At 37.8% G+C, this 23,970-nt stretch overlaps 1 protein-coding gene and 1 long non-coding RNA gene across 2 annotated transcripts in view; both read left to right on the top strand.

The window, feature by feature from the left end:
• Positions 1 to 23,970, top strand: part of LOC119511574 — a 37,449-nt gene that overhangs the window by 8,701 nt on the left and 4,778 nt on the right. The gene's annotated exons all lie outside the window — the stretch shown is intronic.
• Positions 953 to 1,997, top strand: LOC119511572 (1,2-dihydroxy-3-keto-5-methylthiopentene dioxygenase-like). Its single transcript, XM_037806044.1, has one exon. It carries the CDS (start codon positions 977 to 979, stop codon positions 1,670 to 1,672), a length of 696 nt encoding a protein of 231 aa, XP_037661972.1. The 5' UTR covers positions 953 to 976; the 3' UTR covers positions 1,673 to 1,997.

Genomic DNA, 23,970 nt, shown 5'->3' with positions numbered 1-23,970 from the left:
ATATGTCCTCCTACTTGGACTCCTCTGTAAAACCTGGTCTTTACAGACCAAAGAATAAATATGTTTCCACTTCAATCACATTATTTAACAGAGAAGAAAGCAGAGTCACATTCTGATTCATTTAATCATTCATTTTTCACTCATGAAACATAAATTTATTGAGTATCTAGGTGCTGTGCTTGGTACTAGGGATATAACAGTGGGTCTTGAGGAACTGAGCATCTGCTGGAGGAGAGCAATAAGAGACAATCATGTTTTATTAAGAAATGCTCGGGAAGAAGACAGGAGGGTTACTTAACTGCTGTTAGGGAGAATCAGGGAAAGTTTCAGGAAGTGGCAACCGAATTCAAACTTGAGTGGGATGGGGGACAGAAAGGCAGAATGGGGAGAGAAGGGACTTTTTGTCAGAGGCAAAAATATCTACAAAGGTCCAGAGGTGAGAGAGAGTATGGCATGTTTGGAGAACAGAAAGTAACTCAGTCTGGCTAGAGTATATAATACAATGGGGTGAGTAATATGAGGTTGCAAACATTAGCGGGAGTTTTGCATGTAGTTTTCAGGAATCTGAACTTTATTCCAAAAGCAATGGGAGAATGAGGTAGTAAGCAAGGGAATAACATTTCAGAAAGCTCATTCTGGCTGCAGTATGGAAAATGCACAAGGCTAGAGGCAGCAAAATGAGTTAGGGGATGTTGCGCTAATATAGACAAAAGATGATAGTGGCCTGAACTAAGGGCTCAGCAGTAGTGATGGGAAAAAGCAGAGAGTAGAAAGATGTAATCCATAGGACACCTGCCCACGGTAACCCAGTGCTATATCAAACTGAACTTCAGGCCAGTCAGGCGCCAGCAGGATGGCGAAGCTGCGTGGGTGGAGCCGCCTCCTGGGGGTTGGGAGAAAGTCTGCTCCAGCTGGAGGGCGGGCTGCGCCCTGCACTGCCCGGGACCTGCGGCCTTCAGCGGACGAGGCCGGGAAGATGGTGGAAGCGTGGTATATGGACGAGTCCCCGGAGGACCAAAGAAAGCCCCACCGACTGGAGTCCGGGCGCCCCGTCGACCTGGAGCTGCTGGGTCAACTCGGGGTCTTTTACTGGAAACTGGATGCTGACAAATATGAGAATGATCCAGAATTAGAAAAGATCCGAAGAGAGAGAAACTACTCCTGGATGGACATAATAACCATATGCAAAGATAAACTACCAAATTATGAAGAAAAGATTAAAATGTTTTATGAAGAACATTTACACTTGGATGATGAAATTCGATATATCTTGGATGGCAGTGGATATTTTGATGTGAGGGATAAAGAGGACAAGTGGATCCGGATTTCCATGGAGAAAGGAGACATGATAACACTTCCTGCAGGCATTTATCACCGCTTCACCCTGGATGAAAAGAACTATGTGAAGGCAATGCGGCTGTTTGTTGGAGAGCCAGTGTGGACACCCTACAACCGGCCAGCTGACCATTTTGATGCTCGAGAACAGAATCTCTGCATGTGTGGTTGCCTGTGCTTTCTTTCACCGGGCAGAGCCAGCCCTGTGAACTCTCCAGGGAGCCAATTGAGACCGACTATAAAACTCAGGTTTTTCCTTGAACCTTCATTGCCTGTTCCTTCCAAGGAAGTAGCAGAAAATGTACTCACTTCACAAGTTCTGCTGTATCTCTTGTGAGGAAATAATGTAGTTCAGTTGATGGGGGTATTTTTTCCTTAATTACACAGTGAAGTGTACACTTCCTTTCATTTTCATGATATGGTTCTGGTGTCTAAAATTACATCCTTCTGTTTGTACTTGGCTTAATATGTTTGCAAAGGGCAGGGCTTCTGTCGGGACTGAGAGCTATTGAGTATGAAATTTGATGAAAGCAAACCCTTTTACCTATAATGCATATAAAGAAATGGGAGTGATTTAACTATAGGAATTTTGAGTGATTTGCTAGTGCACGAGTCTTGCATCTTTACCAGTGCCTGGCATATGGTAGAATTCAGTAAATCCTGGATGGAGGGATGGAGGGATGTTTGGGATTAATCTGGCTCTAGTGATACTGATTTAAATGTTAAATTCAGATGTGATCTAAAAGCAGTTGTTGTGTTGAAAGCTGTTTTACATCGGAAAATATATTTTGCTAAAGTTTTTAGAAACCTCACATTGTTTTCTGAGTTATACAGTGTCAAATTAATTAGCAGTCTAAGGATTTAAAGATAAAAAAAAGAATGAAATAAAAAAAAAAAAAACAAAAAAAAACTGAACTTCAGAATATCCATAGCTCCGCTTATCAAGGTAAATTTGAACCTCAAATTTGTTGTAACCTTCCAAGAATTTTGGTCAAGTATTTCTATTATTGCTAAAATAGCCATTGTTAGAAATTTCGTGGAAGGCTGAAGCTGTAATCTTTCTAGAGACTTGCACAGGGCCATCAATATAGTTTGCCCGAAATAAATATTTGCTGGGTGAATTAATCAAATGTCTTTTTCTAAAACTATGCTTATAACATATCTTTAGGGTTAATAGATTTCTATTATGTGCTTTGTAACTTCATTTTATCATTCAGGGCAAATACTACTATTAAGCAGGAATATAATCATATATAACAATGTTTTAAAAATAATTTACAGCAGCCCCTTGTGATGGTAATGGTATTCCAGTAATGAATTTAAAAGGCCTCTGCAGAACTGCTCATTTTTACAAATTAAAAATTCTTCCAAATGCTATCCTCCTGATTCTTAGCACCTAAATATGTCTTCCTTATCTATTTTTTAGGCAGCACGGCATGCATTAAACTAGGAGTAAGGTATTCTGTTACCTTTTAGTCAGTGAAATAGAACAAAGAAATATCCTTTTTAAAAAGCTTTTTATTTTGAAATAATTTCAAACTTACAGGGTAGTCACAAAAATAATACAAACCCCATACAGAGAACTCCAACATACTCCACACCCTCAGATACCCAGATCTTCCAATTAAAAAAGTTTTCCACCTTAGCCATATCATTCTGTATCTATCTATCTATCTATCATTTATCTATCGATCTATCTTCTGAATATCTGAGAGCAGGTTGCACACAGCATACTCCTTGAACACGTAATACTTCCGTGTACATATCCTATGGACAGGGATATTCACGTATATAATCACCTTAAATGCAGTTATCAAGTTCAAGAAATGTAGCATTGATATAAAGCCTAAATTCTATATTACATTTTTTTCTTATGTCCCAATAATGTCATTTTCAGCCTTTTCTCTTCCATTCTTAGATCCCATCCAGTATCATTAATGCATTTGTCACTATATCTTTAGTTTTTCTTTCTTTTTTTAAATTGCAAAAACATACATAACAACATAATTCTTCCCATCTCAACTCTTCCCAAGCATACCATTCTGTGGGATTAATCACATTCACAATGTTAAAGTACCCCTCACTACCATCTAATATTAAGACTTTCTCTTCACCCCAAACAAGAAACCCTACACACATTTTACATTAACTCCCATTGCCTATTGCCACACCCCTGGTGACTTGTACTCTACTTTCTGTCTTTACAAGTTTACATATTCTCTGATATTTTCTTTGTGGTTACCATGGGGCTTAAATTTAACATCCTAAATCTACAGCAATCTTGTTTTCTTTGATACCAACTTTAATAGCACACATAAGCTATGTTTCTTTACCCCTTTATCCCCCACACTTTTATGTAGTTGTTGTCTAAAATTACATATTTATGCATTATGAGTCCCAAACCATTGATTTATCATTACATTTTATTCATTTGCCTTTTAGATCCTATAGGAAGTAAAAAGTCAAGTTACAAATCAAAAATACAGTAATGCTGGTCTTTGTATTTACCCATATCACCTTTACTGACGATCTCTTCGTGTGGCTTCAGTCAGTTGTCTGATGTCCTTTCCTTTCACTCTGCAGAATGTCCTTTAGTGTTTCTCATAGGGCCAGTCTAGTGTTGACAAAGCCTCTCAGCTTTTGTTTATCTGAAAATGTCTTAAACCCACCCTCATTTTTGAAAGATGGTTTTGTCAGATATCGAATTCTTGGTTGGCAATCTGTTGCTTTCAGCACTTTAAATATGTCTTCCCACTGCCTTCTTGCCTTCATGGTTTCAGACAAGAAATCAGCACTTAATTTCATTGAGGCTCTCTTATATTGTTGCTTCTCTCTTGCAGCTTTCAGAATTCTCCATCTTTGGCATTCAACAGTTTGCTTATAACATGGCATGGTGTGGGTGTATATGGGTGTATCCTGTTTGCAGTTCATTGAGCATCTTGAATGTGTATACTTGAATGTGTAAATTTAGAGAGTTTTCAGCCATTATTTCTTTGAATATTCTCTCTGCCCCTTTCTCTCTTTCTTCTCTTTCTGGGATTCCCACAATGCATATATTGGTACATTTGATGGTGTCCCATAGGTTCCTCAGGCTCTGTTCACGTTTATTCATTCTTTCCTCTTTCTACTCCTCAGACAGGATGACTTCAATTTCCTATTTTCAAGTACCCTGATTCTTTCTTCTGCCAGTTCCAATCTGCTGTTGAACCCCCTAGAGAATTTTAAATTTCTTTCACTGTGGATTTCAGCTTTGTTTCATTCCTTTACATAATTTCCGTCCCTCTATTGATATTCATCTATCATTTCCCTGATTTCCTTTAGTTTTTTGTCCATTTTCTTTTAGCTATTTGAGCACATTTAGGACCAATTTTTTTAAAGTCTTTATCTGGAATGTCCAGGTCTGATGCTCCTCACTGATAGTTTCTATTGCTTTAATCTTCCTATTTGCTTAGGCCATTGCTTCCTGTTTCTTTGTTTGTTTTGTAATCTTTCACTGAAACCTAGACATTTCGATATTTTAATATGTCATTACTGGAATTTAGACTCTGAGACATCTGTTCCTTACGCTTGTTTCCAGCTAGTGTTATGACAGAGCTTTCTTTGAATGCCAGAAGCTAATTAATAATAATAATAACAATAATAATAACAATAACAGCAATAATAATAATGAAGGAAAAAAGGAAAAGAACTTACTTTTCTCAGTCTTTGCAGCTAAACTGTGTGAGTGCTCTCTTTCAGAGCATATCCACTCAGTGAGTTTAGAGTAGCTCCAGCCCAAAAGGTAGAGGCCTCCGTGGTCCTTTTTGCCCATGCATCTTGTCTGGGGCATGCACTTTTTGCCCTAGGAATTCCTCTGTTCACACAGTTCCAAATGTCCCCTCTTCCTTAGGAAACATCTTCCTCATGGTCTCATGTGCTGCACTGTGTGTCCTTTGGCCAGCAATCCCTTGCCCCAGGCAGTTACTTGACTGCTCTCCCACAGCTTTCTGTAGGAGAACTCTGTGAGTTGCCTTCAACATGCAGGGCAAGTTCTAGGATAGTGAATCTCTCAGGACATCACCAGCCACACAGCCAGACATACCTGCTCCTGTGTTGTGTATGAAGGTTACTCTGCTCCCAGAACCCTGGGAATACAGGCCGGCTCCATGTTGAGCCCATGAGGGAAGGGCCAGCCAAGGCATCACAAGATCCTACATTTTTCTTGATTTGATGCTCACCTTGTTACTGCAGTCCTTTAACTGTTTTCTGGAGCTTTAAGAAAGATGTTTCTGCCTGTTCTTGCTTGTTGTTCAAAGATTCTGTCGGGTGATGGTGCCCTGAAGCATCTCACTCTGCCATCTTAATCAGGGCAGGGCCAATATATTATCCTTTTTTTAGACTTAAGGGTATCATTTAATAAACTACTAAGTTTTTGCACTGATTAACATCCTGGTGACTTGAAACAAATTGCTCTAGTCTCCAAAAATATCCAAAACAGAGTTACTAATAGAAATACCAATTATTTTTTAATATAAAGAAGGTGATTAAGAAAATAAAATCTTTAGCATGGTTAATTGATAACACCGTAAGAACTTTAAGGGAAACACCTAAATTTGACCAGGGTTTATTTTGACTAAGTGAATGTACCTCACTAAGTTATTAATCTTCTCCCAAATCCAAAGAGAATAGATGATCTACTGAGGACTTTTATATAAGCTTAAGCTAAAATGACCCTTTGTAAATTGCTATTATCACTTTTAGTTGTAGCTTGAATAGAATGATATATAATTCCATTTCATGTATATTGTTCAAATGCTTGTAGGTGGTTATGATGCTTTCATCCACATATTTTCTTTCTTTCAAGCTCATTGTAGGTCATCTTTGTATGTTCATAGGTCCTTAAAGAGGCTTAATCAGTGGATAACATGTTGTGCCCCAATGACATTCTATTCTCCTCCATATTTCTACTACCATGTTACACTGGTAGGTCACATTTACTCTTTCTATGTGCTAGAAGAGAAAACAATTTATTTTTCTTGACTTTTTTCTAATCAGAGAACATTTGTGCCTTAAATAGTTATATTTAGGGAATACTAACTCATTATTGTCTTAATTCTTGATAATCAGTTATATTCCCTCTTCTACATTTGTATTCTGAATCAAGTAATTTCAACAATAGACAATACTATGTACTGAAGTGATATTTCACTAGCCTCTTTCTATATTGCTAATTTCAATCCAAACTGTATATGCAATACAGAATTACAGTTAATATGTATTTTAGGAAAGGATATATGCATTTTTAAAAATTATAAAATGTATTTATATGTAAGTATACTGTGCCAGATCTGCTGTTCACAAAATACCAGAAACAGATTGGCTTTTATAAAGGGGATTTATTCAGGTACAAATTTAAAGTTCTAAGACCATGAGAGTATCCAAACCAAGGCATCAACAAGAGGATATCTTCACTAAAGAAAGGTTGTTGGGGTCCAGAACACCTTTGTCAGCTGGGAAGGCATGTGGCTGGTGTCTGCTGGTCCTTTGCTCACAGGTTGTGTTCCAAATGTCTTGCTCCAAAATGTTTCTGTAAGCTTCTCTCTCTCTCTCAGCTCCTGTGCATCCTTGCTTCTTTCCCCCAGGGCATTCCTTTCTAAGCATCTGGGGGTCCTCTCTTACGTTCTCTGGGTTCAGCTCTGAACTTCGTCTTTTAGCTTAGCATCTCCAAATGTCCTTCTGGCATAAAGAGCAGTAACTAAGCTAATTTGGACTGACCTAGATCATCAGGTCACATAGGCTAATGAGTGACACTAAAAACAAATATGATTAGATACCTATTATTCAATGAACAACATGAAACAGATGAGGATAATACGCACAGAAAGGCAATCCTAATCTAGTAGTTAGCGGAGATTCTAAAGTTATAGTATCTCTCAGGTTATGAGATTTTGGATAATTGACCCAGATTTATTGGCATTTTAATAAGATGAACCTCAGAGTTTTTTTTACCACTTATGCAGTCTGGGTTCTTCAGAGAGGATGACTGACAATAGTGATGTGGACTAAATTGTAATATATTGAGTTTACTAGCTTGGAATAAATGAATTTCTATTGAATTCTCAGTGGTTATGTGTTTACTTGGTACCTCAACATTCTTGTGTACTTTATTAACCTTTGAAAAATTGGGAAATTGGGATATAGGGTCTTAGGGTTGAGTTAATTCAACCTTGAAGGGTTGATGGAGCTTCATTCTTTATAACTCAGGCTGCAACTGCAGAAGAACCCCAAATTCACTCAGATATTTGGATGTAGCCTTCTGGCAGAGACCGAGGAAGAGAAAACATTGGCAACAGGAGACTCTCAGATCATATATTTTGTTGTTTCAATTTGCAAAGGAAATGGCTGTAAGATGGGATGTATTGGTAAGCCATACCTGCTATAGGAACATCGACATAGCTGGAAATATGACACTAAAGTCTGCATTGCTCTTTGTGGCAGAACAAATTAAGAGTGTTATTTCTTCCAGTCTAGCAAACTAAAACCCGGAAAGCCCAGAGATGTCTCCTTTAACCTAGCAAGTTTCTCACTCTACATCATGTGACCAGATCTACTTCCCTGCATCTCTGCCTTAAATGCCTGAACTGTTTGGTTCCATTTTTTAGTAAAGTTTCTCTGAAACTTAGTCTGAGCCTGCATCATTAGTTTTGCCTAGCTGTTATCCAAGGAACATTCTGGCAGAATGTATGGTTAAAAAGATGGCCATGACCTAAATACCAAGTGTCTGGAAGATCAGTAGAAGACAGTGATGAGAAGGAGTAGACAGAGGAACAGTTTGAGCATCAGAGAGACACAGATTTTACATGAGGAAGAAGGATGTTGGTCAAAAAGCAATCTCTCTTGCTCTCTTTCTCACTCTCACTTGCTCTCTCTAATTTCCTAATACATAAAATCAGACAGAGTCTCTCAGAATGTCATTATTTGAAATGATGAAATGACCTCACAGCTTGTACCCAGAAATTTTATTTTGTTTAGTGCATCCAGAGTTGATAAGAAATATGCTTGTAAAAACCAGAATGTTAACTGTATTTACTTACAATAAGAATAGAGCTGCCCATAGTATTACAGAAAGCTAGGAAAGCATATACTAGGTGATTCATGTTATTTTCAGAGAGTTGTTTAGTAACTACAGAGGTTTATTTACAAACTAACTCTCAAAGCACTAGGATATACCATGATGTGAGAGTCGACTAGACATTTGCAACAAAAGGACACCAACCTGATAAGTAACCTGAATCACTTGCGTGGGTTTATCAGGATGCCCTTTTTCCTGGGCCATTATTGAAGACTTGGATGTAAATTTTTGTACCGTGTCTCTACCCCCTCCCCCATATTTTGTTTCTACATCTCCCCACTCCCCCGAATTTGTCATATTTATTTCTTGTAATGACTCACCCTTTATTCCAGATAGATTAATAACATTAAGTCCAGCAACATCTTTCACCAATTACTCCTAGTCATGAATGATAGATACACTTGTGGATAATAAATAAGGTGTTTTCTGTGTCTCCACAGCTACATATTTATAACCCATCCCCATGTTCTGGGGACATCTTACTATTGCCTTCCGAGTTCTGGCTCTGCTATTATGCCTAGTTTAGCTAGACAGTAAATTCTACAGTTCATAGTGTGAGCTGAATTTCTAAAACCTATTTCTTTTCATTTATTATAAAATTTCAAGCAAATGTTTCTTGCAACATAGTGCTATCTGACCTCTGGGAGCCCAGCCATCATTACATTAGAGATACAGGTTCTCAGAGAAGACAGGCACATAAGTAGAGCCCCTGGCACAAAGGTGTCTGAAAGAGGCCTTTTCTGGTTGGGGTCTGTGTGTGTGGTATTTTGCCCCAAACCTCTCATGTGCTGAGGATTCCTTATTTAGGAAACCCCATGGTGTAGTGGAAAAGTGAAATTAGATAAAGCTTTAGCTTTGTGCTTTGAAATTTCAACCTCTACTGATTGTCTTATAGAGATTTCATAAAAATTAACACAGCACAGAGTAGGCATTCAAGAAGTACACAAAGGAGTTGATCAGATACCCATTTTCTTGACATTCTACTAAATTCTACAGGTATTGTCAGAGCCCAGGCTTGCCCTGCAAAACAGTTTTATGTCTTAAGAGAAGTAGAATATTTTTTTCTGAGTGGTAGGAAATCCACAACTCACCCTAAAAATATAGGAGTGCATGTTTAGTTTCTATAAGAAGCTAAATTCTTTTATGCTATTAATTTTAAATGAGAGTCATGAGGCCATTTCCAAAGAAAAACTTATTTCTCCTATTTCTCTTATAAGCTTCCTCAATGCAATTAAGCTCTTTGTTTTGGAGAGGGAAAGAAAGTAAATGGTTAGTGTAAGAAGATATATAAAGAAAACAAAAATTCAAGCAAAGCTTAGTATTTTCCATTGTTTTTTAAAATGATCTATGCCTGTATCAAATAGTCATATACTCAGAACTAGTTTATATAATCCCTATGTAGTGTCATGAAACAGTAAAGTAAAATTCAAGTGAAGGAGGAAGATGGAACAAATAAAATAAACCAAGTGTTTAGTCTCACTCCCTTTTTTTTTTCATTGCAATCTATTTATTGACAAAAGTTTGCCAACTGACAAAGGTTGGCATGTATATAAAGTGTCGGAACAAATGCCTCAAGATTTTGACAATCTATTGAATGGTATTGATCATTCTTCAACCTTTTGCAGATATTTTTCTTCCGAATATATAATGTGAAATAAGTTTAACTATTTACATTCCAATTTGCCCAATGCACCTCTTCTGAGTTGGTATTTTTTTCCACTTTTTAGAAGGGAAGAAAATATTTGATATGCTGAAAAAAAAAAAAACAACAAAAAACAAACAAACAAAAAACCCTCTATTCTCAGTGTGGTATATTCTGTACTCTAAATAAATTTGTCTTACATTGTTATTTTGTTATGATTGTAAAATAGAATTTAAAATTCTGTAAAATTTGTAATTTTATTTAGATGATTATTTGAAGTTTATTTTTCTTATATTTTTATTGATGTTTTGCCATTTTTTATTTGTTGGATCTACCACATACTGATTTTCTGAGGCAAAGAAAAAAAATTAACAGTAAAATCTTAGTGTTTTCTCTATTTCCTTATCTAAGCAACGAAAGGATGATCCATTCAGATATAAAAAAGAAAGATCTACAGGTCAGGTGGTGATTATCTGTAGCAATATGACTGTTTTGGTTTGCTAAAGCTGCCACAATGCAATATACCAGAAATCGGTTGGCTTTTACAATGGGGATTTATTAGTTTACAAATTTACAGTTCTTAGGCCATGAGAGTGTCCAACTTAAGGCATCAACAGGATGATACCTGGACTCTGAAGACAGGCTGTTGGGATCTGGGACACCTTTGTCACATGGAAAGGCACATGGCTGATGTCTGCTAGTCCTGCTCTTCGGGGTTTCATAGCTTTCGGCTCCGGTTCCAGTGGCTTTTCTCTCCAAATTTCTCTGGGCATTTCTCTCTGAGCTCTCTCTCTCTCTCTTTCTGTGTCCTTTATCCTGTCATAAAGGACTCCAGTAAAGGATTAAGACCCGCCTTGAAATGGGTGGGTCACATCTCAATTGAAACACCCTGTTTAAAATATCCCATCCACAATAGGTCCATACCCATAGGAACGGATTAAAAGAACGTGGACTTTTCTGGGGTACAGAACAGCTTCAAACCAGCACAGTGACCTTGGCCAATTATAAAAAGGAAATACACTGGAAATAAGTAGTAAGTCAATCATTCCATTAAAATTACTATTCAATCATAGTAATCACCAAAAAGACACATGAATACCATACAGAATATGTCTCTTCTTGCTTCCACTTTGGCTATTGGGAGCAATGACACAGAGTATTGCACATTTCCCTAGATGGTTTAGCACGTACTAGTCATGGCGTGCTGTGATGAATGAAACAAAAGTAACTATCCATCCTTAAGAATCTTCCAAGGAAATCCAAATCTGTTGTATTGGAGGTGTCTTCTAACCCATGTAATGATGTCTATACTTCTCAGAAAACTAAGTAATAAAATTAGTAACTGAATACAGTAACTAAACAATTCTTAATTGTTTATGTCAGAGAAATTTTACCCAAGCAGGTAGAATAAAACAAAATGAATGGCTAATTGAAAGAAGTTGATGTCTCCTCATCCGTTAGCACAGTTTCTACTGTCATTTCATAGCATGTCCTGGAGGCAGTGAACCGCTTTTCATTTTTGGCGTCTCTGCCCACTGGGGCCTGACATGTTCTAGAAGCCTTGACATCAATTGGTTGGCACTTATTTCTGTGCACTGCTAATGACGGCATTTTAAAAGAAGCTGGGAGACTCCGTGAGCATCTAGGGAGTTACATGCCTACTATCCCAGCTCCCCTCCAGGAGGGTTAACTGTCCAGTCACGGGACAAGTATAGGAAAGTCGGGCCTGGATTGAGAATGCATCACTGGGGCCCTGGATTTCTATACGCTTGTGCTTTGGACTGATGTCTTCCTGAAGCAAGGGAAACGCAGAACCTCGGGACGGCAGGTTTCCAGTGTACCATGGATTCCCCTATGGAACTAGCAGCCTGACCTAAACCTGACGAGATTTGCCAAAGGCCCAAAGGGAAGTAGGAACAGAGCTGCTCTATATGGCATATCCAAATGACAGGTCTCTTACCACAAAGCAGTAATGGCAAATGTCCTTTTGAAGACAGTAGTTATAGAATTAGAGGAACCTTGGAAAACCTTTACCTTAACATCACATTTTAAAGAAGAGGAAACAATCCAGAGGTGTTATATGTCTACTTTTACAAAATGTATGTGTACGAACTACAACTCATGAGCTTTCATTTCAAGAATACTCCATCATGTAATATGTAGATTCAGTATCACTGAAAATAGGAAAGCTTTATATGAGATAGTGAATTTTTTCTACTGGAATCTCAAAATTATATACCATGTCATTGTATTGTTCGAGCATTTTTAGGGTAACTTTTTTACTACTGAAATTTAGTGTATTTTTAATTCATTGTTCACTTAAGGTTTGTAGTGTTTCTTTGAGAAGGAAAGGTTTATTTCCTGAAGTGATAATAGTTTTCCATTTAAAAAATGTGTGTTACCAGATGGAAAGTTTTTTTTCTTTAAGATAAAAGATAAGATATAAGCTCAATGTGGTTAGAAATTCTTCTTTCACTTCGATCCCGGAAGAGGCTTGGTTTCATCAACAGTAAAACAAGAAGCATAACCTGAAGCTACCTTAAAATGATTATTGAGAAAAATAACATCTTTTTCATCCAAGGAGGTAACTAAGCTGTCACTAACTGCCCCACTGCTCTGTTGGAAGCTTTTTAAAGAAATTCATTACTATTGAAGATTAGTTGTTTTCCCCACTTAATCTGAGAAACTTTTATATACCCATTAACCACCACTGAATAGTAAGTGCTGCAAAAAATCAAATAGCATTTTTAGCAGTTAGGTTTTAGATCTTTGACTGACAAAACAATGTGTCTTTTCTAGTGAATTTCAGATGTGCCTTTTCTAGAGAATTCCAGGTACCTCAGATCTTCTGTATTCATGAGCCTCCCCCCACCCCAAAGGAAAAAAATAAGTCTCTCTTCTTTATGGGATGGTTTTGATGTTAGGAATATAAGCTTTGTAAATGGGTGTTAGGGGTTATGTATGCAAGTAGCTGATATATTTATATATTCTCTTCCATATCGAAAGAAAGAGACTTCTGGATTTTTACAACTGTACACACTGTAAATTTATATACAGAATTTATATACATTGACAATAGTACAAATATGATTTGATCTCAAATATTTCTCCTTCATATAACTAAAGTTTTCTTGTCACAGAGTGGTGACAGACTTTTAGCATTCTGATCTGGATCTCTTATTATCCAAAAAAAAACAAAAAAAAAATCTATGCAAACATCTAAAAATAAAAGAGCAGTTGGCAAAGAAAAAATAAAATCTTACTGATGCTATGAACTTTGGGGTCAATGGTAAAACTTAAACTGCATTACTTATGGGGAAAAATCCAGTTTCAGAAAAATAAATGAAAATTAAATGTTACTGTGATTTGTTGAAAGCCTATTTCAGAAAATAAGAGTCCATAATTTTCAAATACTTGAACTTGAGAATTAGAATCAGGTCAAATTTTCAGCATCATTGTCATGCTGATGTTATTAATATTCTAATAACTCAATGCACCAGCAAAAATTTATGAAAATGGATAGGGGATCATAACCAGAAAGGAAGTGGGTGGATGCTTTCTGAAATCTTGTTGAAGCTGGACAAATTATTCTGCCATGGAATGTCTGCCAGCACTGCATCTACAAACAGCCCGTGTGGCCAAGCATAAAGCTGTCCATCAGAAAAGGGCTAATTATTTAATTAAAAGGAGAAGCTTTACATGACTGCACCATTAACTTGATGATAGTTGAGTTAAACACAAAGCCAGATGTTTTTGTGTTTGTTGGTTGTAGTTGATTTTCATGTGCTTATTCATTGCCATGCTTAGCATTATTGGGCTGTAGTCTAGAAGATAAAATCCTTTAATACTCTATTTAGAACTACGGGAGACGAAGCTTGATCAATACTTTTTATGAATCTGTAAACTATTACAGCACAGCGAGTTGCCGCAGACTTTCCCCTAGTGACATGGCTATATTATTTTGGGGCCAGAGGGCCAAGCCATATTGAAATCCTGCTTGAATTCATCTTCTCTAGACCATAAAAGTGACAAGATCCCCAAAGATTTACATTTTTTTATGCTATAGATTAATCAATCTTGCAGGTGGGAAAAGAAGAGTTTTGGTGTGAGTGCTATAGACTATCTTTTCAGCCTGAGGAAAGTGTAAGAAATTAATTTCCTTTTTCCAATAGAAGAGGAGAGTGAGGGTGACTTGTCTAAATCAAAGCAAGTGCAGTTAAAGTTGTCTTTTGCCGCATGCTTTTTGATGAATTCTGAGAATGATGTCAACAGTGTCGTTGTGGAAAAACTCCGGAATGCCTAACTTAATGGAAAATAATTCTTTGGCAACAACAAAATAGCAGCTGAATCTTTTTTGTTGTTGTTAAACTCGAACTCATCAAGAAACAGGCTTTCTTCAGAATTGTGAGCAATTGCAGTATTTACTTCTGGTGTTGTTCGAAATGTGATGATTCAGCCAGATGATTTTCACCAACAAAATTATTACATGATTTGTCAGAATGGGCATGCCAAAATAGGCTTCCTTTGTTTTAAGAAAATGCTATTAAATTTTTTCATATTCATCCTCTAAAAATAGAATTGTTTCTTCTGAAGATCCTACCAATTATATATGCACAGCAGCAACTAAAGTATTTTAATATTTGCTTTGGACAGTTCTTTGGCATAAAAATGTCACTGAGTATTTTACATACTAAGGGTGTTTTCTAAAAGTATTACCTCACTGGTCTCACCAACTTCAGTAAGTTAAGATTTCCCTGCAAAGAGGAAGAAAAATAGAAAATTCATTAAAACTTTTGTATCACTTTAATTCCTTAAAACTCTTAGAAGCATAATTTGGCAATTTTTAAAGCAAAATTAAAAGTACATATATCCTTTGACACAGCAATCCACTTCTAGAAATTTATTTTATAGATATTTACTCACAAATGTGGAGAGACCATCTTTAACCTTATTCACTGGAGAATTTTTGCAATAACAAAAGATGGAATACTATTTAAATAGCCAGTCTTAGTAAACTCAGTAAATCCTTTCAGGTTTATCGATATGTTGGAATACTGTGCAGCTAATACACTGATGTACTGATGTGGAAAGATCCCCAAGATATCATTGGGTAGAAAAAAATGATAGAGTAATGTATATAGTATGCTACAACTTGTGTAAAAAGGGAGGAGGGACGGTAAATATATATTTATAACATTGATATATATGAAACTTCCCGAGTTTAACTGTAAGAGGTAGAAAATAAGTAAACAGGTATTTGGGGAGAGAAATAGTGGGAGGAGACATTTCTCTTTGTCCCCATTTTTAATATTTAATATTTGTATTTGAACCATGTGATTATAGTTACTATCAAAAATTAAATAAATAATTTTTAAAATATAAAATAAGAAATATATACACATCGGCCTCCTAGGGGACCAGCAGTTCCTTGAAACAGTCAGGTCTTCGAAAACTCTGTTACACAGAGGGGAAGATGCTGTCACTGTCACACTCCTGTCTCCTCTGGGTTTACCCCTTCAATGCAAATGGCCACACTCTCAACTGCCAGCATCTTTCTGCATTTCTGCTCTGCCTCACCCTGGGGCAGGGCAGAAATGCTGCAAAATTAATGCTCTCCCTCTCCCCAGCCCCAGAAGCATCAACCAGTGCCCAGAGCGGGTTGTTGAATGAAATCCCAGCTCCCTAGTTTCTCAGAATACTTCTGAGGTTTATAATCTGCACTGGAAGGAACTAAATTGCATGGTGGGAACTTCCTTGATAACTGTTTGGAACTGAATCATGTCACCCACAAAAGACATGTTGAAATCCTAACCCCAGTCCTGTGAGTGTGAACTCATTTATAAACAAGGACCCTTGGAGATGTTATTGTTTGTTAAGGTGTAGGCTCATTTGTGTATAGGATCTTTGATGATCCTATTTAGACAATGTCAAATGGGATCAGGGTAGGTCTTAATACATATGGCTGGAGTCTTTTTAAGGAGGGGAAATCTAGATAGAGACACAGATGACTGAGCAGGACAAGCACAAACCAGAAGTCAGTAGAAGCCAGAGAATGCGGCAGATCACCATGTGACAGAGGCTAAGATGCAAGCCAAGGAACCCCAGGGGTTGCAGCAAGACAGCTCCAGAATGCTACAGACTCCAGGAGAAAGTGTGGCCTGTTGAGAACTTGATTTTGGACTTCTAGCATCCAAAATCATGTGACAATGAATTCCTGTGCTTTAAGCCAACCCATTGTGTGCTACTTGTCATAGCGGCCCTGGCAGACTAAGTCAGTAATGCCTACCTTGTTGGCTGCCTTCCTTTCCTCTCTCATTTTTTCACTCCTGTACCAATGTTTCCTGAGATCATTTCCAAAGTAAGTTACTTGCATCCCAATCCTCATTGCAGAGTTGCGTCTGGAAGAACCCAAATCAAGATAGTTGGTACTACACTAATGCAAAATGTGGGAACTCTGTATTTTGTGCATTTTATTTCTGTATTTCTACAACTTCTCTAATTAAAAAGAAAGGCAATTAGTACTCAAAGTTGGGTAGTGATAACTTCTAGTGTGCATAGCGTCACCATTACTAAGACTTCACCTGTGGAATGGGAAACACATTCACTGGGATGCATTGACGTTTTGTTTCATGGTATGTCTTTATTTTATTACTCATCTACCCATACACTGGATAAAGGGGTTGTCAGTCACAAGGTTTTTTCATTCACATGGTCACAAGATGAAAGCTATATAGTTATATGATCATTATCAAAGATTACGGCTACTGGATTACAGTTCAGCGGTTATCAGGTATTTCCTTCTGGCTATTCTAATACACTAGAAACTAAAAAGAAATATCTATATAATGAGTCAGTAGTCAAAATCATTTGTTAAATCCTAACTTCTCAGTTATAACTCCTCCCTCTCATTTAATCATTCTCTTAATCTTCAGGGTTATCTGGCCAATGACCATTCTAACTTCTTTGTGCTGAAAAGGGGTATTGACATTATGGGGTAAAGGAATGAAACTGGTTAATGTTCTTGATATGCTGACTTTTGAATACCTCTAACATTTTGAGAGATAAGCAACAATGATAATTATACAGATTGTGGGAATTAGTTGATTTTTTTGCTAAGTTTACATGAATGATGCAGGAAGCCTTGGGTCAGTCAGCTATCATTTCAAGGCAGGGTGAAATCCAGAAAGTCTCTCTGGCAGTGTTTAAAGGTATCCTCACCTCCTGCAAAGGGAGGGTAGCTTGTGCTGAAAATACCAGGCTAGAATCTGATGGTAAGTATAGCAGCATTACACAGAAGGCTCAATTCAGAGCTTTCCACAGTAAATTGAGAATCTTGAAGAAGGATTGGGGTCTTGAGAACTGAGATCTGGAGGCTGTGCTTGAGAACCTTGAATCCCAGTCTGCTCTGAACTCTGTGGCTGGGAAAAAGTCATGCACTCCTCCTTGCTGGAAAATAAGAGTCTTCCCCTGCCTGAAGACCATGTAAAGCCTTCACCTTAAGCACATGACTCCCAGGGTGATGCCAGTCCTCCTAAAGATCTGCTCCTACTTCCCCTGGTTCTGTCTAAACTAATAACCAGGGTCACACAGCAGCATGGTCTGCTATGGAAGAAAAGTGATTATTTACTAAAAGAGCTACAGGATCTGGCAAAAATGTACAAGTGGGAACCAGAAGAACATGCCTGGGAATGGATCTTGAGGATGCTAGACCGAGGTGAAGGATGGTATGTAAGACTGGAAAGGGAGACTTTATTGGCATGGGGATACTCTTCCAGGAATAAGGATTTAGCATCCTGGCAAGGACACCTGTAGTTGGTGCTAATATACTGCTGGAATGTGTCCTTGCAGCTTGGGGAGAAGAATGGCAAACAATACATAAAGTGGAGAGATGAGAATTTCCCTGGCAGAATATTGAGGGAAGGGCCAAAAGGCTCAGAGAGCTGGTCATGCTAGAGTAAATATTACAAAGAACCAGAGAACCCACCAGCTGCCTATATTCATTGGGAGATTCCAGAGGGCATTCCCTTCTCTAAAGCAGTAAGGAGTGAAACAGCACTGGCATCAGTGGGAAATTCAGTGGCAGTTGTCCTCTGTGGGTGGAATTTATCACATTGCATCCTTGCCAACCTGTAGAGGCAATAATTCATACTTATTTGGATTGATACATATTCTGGGTATAGGTTCAACTTTCCTCTCTAGGGTGCTTCATCCAGCACTACTTTCTGAGAGCTCACAGAGTGCTGGTTCATTATCATGGGATGATGTATAAAGTTATCTTGGATGAATGGATCCACTTTATGATGAAAGTACAACCACTGGTACATAATCATGGGATTCACTGATCTTTTCTATATACCACATCAGCCACCAACCACCAGACAGAGAGAATATCATAATGGCCTTTTCAAGATGCTCCTTACCCATTCCTACATCACTTCCCCACTATCCTACCAGTTCCTGGATCATCTCCCAAATAAACTGCTTGCACCAGGATCCTCCAGTCAGGGTTTGCTTCTGGGGGAATCAAACTGCGGCACATTTGTAATACCTGTATGGGTTACAGTCAGTTTGTCAACATCAATTCTTTCTCTTCTAAACATGTCTGTATTGTTCCATTCCAATTACAGGCTATGATAGAAACAGCATTTGTATGCAGCCAGCATGGATCAAATTTTCCCAAAAACACCAATTCTTAGAACCAGGAGACAGGATTCATTAAATTTATTTTAGAATCTGAACTGGACTTTCATTAGATCTAGCCTGATTTATTTTTGGTGCCCTGAGCCAGTGCTTATTTCTACAGGAAAAAGCATATTGTAATACATTAGACAGATTTTATGGGAGGATATAGCCAGTCTTGTGTTTGAATCTCACTAGCTTACTATATAGTACTTGTGCCAGTTTGGATGTGTTATGTCACCCAAATGACTTGTTTTTTAATGAAATCTTGTTGGGGCAGACGTATTAGTGTTGATTAGATTGGAATCCCTGGATTAGGTTGTTTCCATGGAGATGTGACTCACTCAACTGTGGGTGAAACATTTGATTAAATTATTCCCATGGAGATATGGACCCCACCCATTCAGGGTGGATCTTGATTTAATTACAGGAGTCCTATAAAATTGCTGACTAACAGAAAGACCTCAGAGCAGCTAAGAGAGACATTTTGGAGATGGCCGCTGAAAGCAGACTTTTGCTGACACTTTGGAGATGCTAGCCCAGTGTTTGCTCCAGAAAAGCTAAGAGAGGACAAAATGCCCCAAGAGCAATGTTTTAAAGAATGCACAGGAGCTGAGAGAGGAGATGGAAAATAACCCAGAATCAGGAGATGCCAGCTACATGCTTTCCCAGCTATCAGAGGTTTTCTGGACGCCATTGGCCTTCCTTCATGAAGGTATACTCATGTTGATGTCTTAATTTGGACATGTTCATGGACTTCAGACTCTAAATTTATAACCAAATGAACCCCCTTTATAAAAGCCAATCCATTTCTGGTATTTTGCGTAATGGCAGCATTAGCAAACCGGAACAGTACTGTTAGCTGAGAATCATAAAGTTTGAACTAAGTTTCATCCTCTGTACTCTAAGAATAATAGTGTGTATTTTGCAAATCTTTTATGAAATGTATTTGAAGCAAGTTGCTCAGTGCCTAGCACATTTTACAAAAGCTAATTCTGTCTTACTGCTCACTCCAGCTCTGTATAAAAATTCCCTCTTCTAATCTTCAAAACATGTGTAAGAGAATAGAAATGATGTCTATAAGGAAAAAAAGGAGAAAAGTAAGTAGAGTTCAAGGATACAGTAAGTTGCTTAATAAATGCGGGTCCATTTCCCATATAGCACTATTTGTATCTGCTTTACATCATCAAACTTGTTAACAACTTTATCTAGCCATTGCTGGAGAGAAGACTGTTCTTTAATCAGGAGTCACTTCTGGCCACTTATTTTTGAGGGCAGCAATTCTCACACATAATTGTGTGATGCTTTTTATAGGTTCATCTCATAGCCTTGCTTGGTGCAAACAATACAGTTTCTATCCCTTCACCTAAAAAGGATCAATTTGAGATGTCTCTGCCCCCACAAGGCAGGCAATTCCAGTTTCAGGCATTTGTGTTAGAAAGTTGGGAGTGAAAAAAGAGAATAAGTGTGGAAGCCAGAGTGAAGAGATGGCTGCTTAGGAAAAGTTTCAAAGGACAACCATTGTGCAGCTTTCTGCCCTTCAGGAAAGTTGACCTGGCTCCAGAAGTTCTAAATAGGATGGGCCAGTGGCTAACAAGGATGGGGCGATGGGATCAGTTCACCCCTGGTGTTCACCATAAGGAGGTACACTGGCTGTAGAGAATTTAAAAACAATAATAAAACTGACCCAAAACTGACTCTTTTTATAAAAATGTATCACCCTTGGCAGCAATTCCAAACAATGTTAGTGTTACAAACTTCTCTCTGCAAAAAACCTTTTGATGGTCTGCTGAATAACAAATAACCACAACATAACAAATAACCACAAACTAGGTAGCTTAAAACAACAGATATTTGCCCTCACACTTCTGGAGGCTGGAAGTCAGAAACCGGGGTGGTGCATCCTCCCTCTAAAGGCTCTAGATGAAGAGCCTTCCTTGCCCCTTCCTGGCTTCTCCTGATTGTCGCAAGCTCTGATGCTCCTTGGCTTGCAGCTTTCTCACTCCAATCTCTGCCTCCACGGTGACATGACATTCTCTGTGTGTGTTTGCATCTCTGCATGTCCTCTCTCCTTCTAGGGACACTAGTCATACTGGATTTAGGTTTCACCCTAATCTAATATAATCTTGTTTTAACTTGATTACATCTGCACAGCTCCTATTTCTGAATCAGGTCACATTAAGAGGTACCGGGGATCTTTTTCAAGGGCACAATTCAACTATCGCAATACTGTTGATATTTATCATTACTTACCATTTGTTAGACATTGCATTCTGCATGAGAGTTAATTTGTAGAACGGCTGATCCAGTCCCCATACTTGGGGACTCAGCTATGACAGTCCAGAATTATTTGAATTTATGTCAAACAGTCCCTGTCTTCATTCCCCATAGAACTTAATACATTCCTGCGTTTAAACAGTAGATTTGCAATGAACAATGATGGCAGAGAAATTATAAAGAGGAAGAAACAGAACTGGAGTTACTATAACTCTTTCTTTCTATGTGACCAAGCTTCTTTAAAATTATAAACAGTGAAAGAATGTTAAAAAGTAAATTCTAATATTTTAGTTTGATGAGAACAAATTTTGGTTCATACAAGAAATGTATTTGTTCTATTTCATGATTATTACTGAAAATAACTTTTTGGTACAGAGGAAGGTGGTTTACAATATGACCCACTCTGAGTATAAAATATGCTAGACATGCCAAGGGGTGGATTTGGAGTGGCAATTTGGTGAGAAGAGGGGTCTAGGGGCTTTACCTTTAGTTCATTTGCATAGTAGTTTCCATATTTTTACTTAGATGTGATTTAACATATGTATAAAATAATAAAGCTTTCTAAAATTGCTTTTACTCACACTTTACATGGGAAAGAGAAGCAAGCATTTTTTTCTATAAATAATAATATAACCTGAATTGCATCTACATGTAAGCCATCAAAAGAATGATGTTTGATTTGCCCTAGGTGCTATGACACTTATCAAAAGCATATCCCATTCATTTTACTCTCAAAAAACACAAGGCTCAGGTAATTGAAAATTTAGGGAAATGCTTTTCTTCTTTGTGGTAGGAAGCAAAAGTATCACAGGTATCTTTAATATTCAGACCCTTGGCTCCTTTTCGATTTAGAAATAAGAGCTGCATCATCTCTTGTTTGATTTTCATTAATCCCATTTCCCATGCAGTCTTTATCCAGTCAGATACAATAGAATTAAAGGTCAAAATCACACAGACGCACCATGTCCAAACTGGGGGTGGAGGTGGGGTATGAATAAAATATTAGGGCCTCATCGACCCTCGCCTGGGCCTATTGCTCCTTTTTCTCTACCTGGTGCTTTATCTTTTGGATTTTGAGGTTAGAACTCAGAGTCCATGGGTTCATCTTTTGGATCGAGAATAAAACCACATTCCTTAGATCTCTTTAAAAGTTCTTTAAGAATGGAAGACAAACATGGCTTCCGGGGAGAAAACCAATGGCAGAAGGTGGAGGGGGATACAAAAACAAATGATTTATTCATGACTTTTGCCCCCTGGTCAGTTCCAGCAGCACACACCACCACACACCACTGCAAAACGAGAATAAAGAAGCTGTTGCTCAGTTTTAGCCTTGTTCCTTTCCTCTTGCCTCCAGGGATCAGCTGATTTGATGAAAAATCTTTCCCGCCCAGGTCAGTTCCCCACTTTAAGATGCAGACTCCTATCAACTATACAAAGCTTCAGTTGTTTATCTCCACAAAGATCTGATGTAAATCAGATGGAATTAATATCTCATCTGTTTTTAAGGGAACCCATGAGTACCCTGAATTAGCCACTGGTATAGGGAAAGCAAATGTTTATTACAATTAAATCTATCTGCAATTTCTTTCTTTTGTTTTCTCCATTATTGGATACGTTTATCATTCACTAAGCACGGAAGTCCCCTCACTGCTACCATTTGTACACTCCTGTAGAGAAATCTGAATGCCATGGTAGGAAGATAATATAAATACGTAAATTGCAGAATGGCTCATCTTCATGAACAGCCAAATGGTAGTACTGAGTCCTATTATTTAAAAAAAAACAAAACTGCTTAGTAACATTTAGAAGATAAAAATAAAGAATGCTTCAAAGGCAGAGAATGATGAAAAATCAGTTGTTTTCATTATTAAATGGAAATGGTTAAAACTGGCTTGAATGATTGGGAAGTCTTATGCTCATAAAAACCTTGCTTCTAAAGTATTTATATACTTTTCTTCAAACTAAAATATTTACAGACCAATATAATAAAAGCCCATGTACTTACCCTCCAGCTCTACAGCAGTTTACATTATGTACCCTGGGAAGACATGTTCTTAATCTTAATAGCATTCCTGTGGGTATGAACCCATTGTAAATAGGATGTTCTGTTTAGTTACGGTGTGGCCAGCTGAACGAGGGATGGTCTTAATTCGAATTACTGTAGACTTTATAAAGATAAAAAGCCAGGGAGAAGAGCTGGAAACAGGAAGTCAGTGGGAAAGAGAAAGGAGAGGGCTTCATCATGTTACTGGGAAAGAAGCCAAGGATTGCCCGCCAACCGCGTACCAAAGCACTACTGGGAGGAATCAAGCCTTTCATCTTCTGAAGCCATGCAAAACCCATCGTGTGGTTTTGTCATTAGCTTGGAAACTAAGAGAGGCTCTATCAGTATTAGCATTTTCCAATATTTGTGGTCTAGAAGGGCTGTGTAGTCTGGTGGTTAAGAGCCCAGGCTCCAGGGAAGCTCTCTGGGTGAATCTCAGTTCTGTCACCCAGGAAAGTTCCCTGCTGTGTAACCTTCCATAAGTTACTTACCCTTTCCGTGCTTCATTTTCCTCAAAAGCAAAATTAACACAATAATATCTCATAGAATTTTAAGAGGCTTAAATATATTGATACATGTTAAGAGCTTAGAGAAGTGTCTGACATGCAATAAATAATAAATACTTGCTATTATAATTTCCTTAAGATGAAATATTACAAAAATTGGAGATACAGTTGAAGCTGCCTGAATAACTACACCCCGGTATAGCAGTCATTCTGAATTTGTATTTATCATCCCCCATGCATGCTTTTATGTTATTACTACATATGAAAATATGTGTTCATAAATAATATTTAGGTTTTTTGTACTTTTCAAACTTTATATTAATTGTGTTACACTGAACATACTTTTATTCAATTTCTTTTTTCCCCATATTATGAG

This window comes from Choloepus didactylus, chromosome 16 (genome assembly GCF_015220235.1).
Source record: "Choloepus didactylus isolate mChoDid1 chromosome 16, mChoDid1.pri, whole genome shotgun sequence".
Lineage (NCBI taxonomy): Eukaryota > Metazoa > Chordata > Mammalia > Pilosa > Megalonychidae > Choloepus > Choloepus didactylus.
The sequence above is the reverse complement of the archived record's forward strand: the minus strand, read 5'-3'. Positions and strand labels throughout refer to the sequence as shown.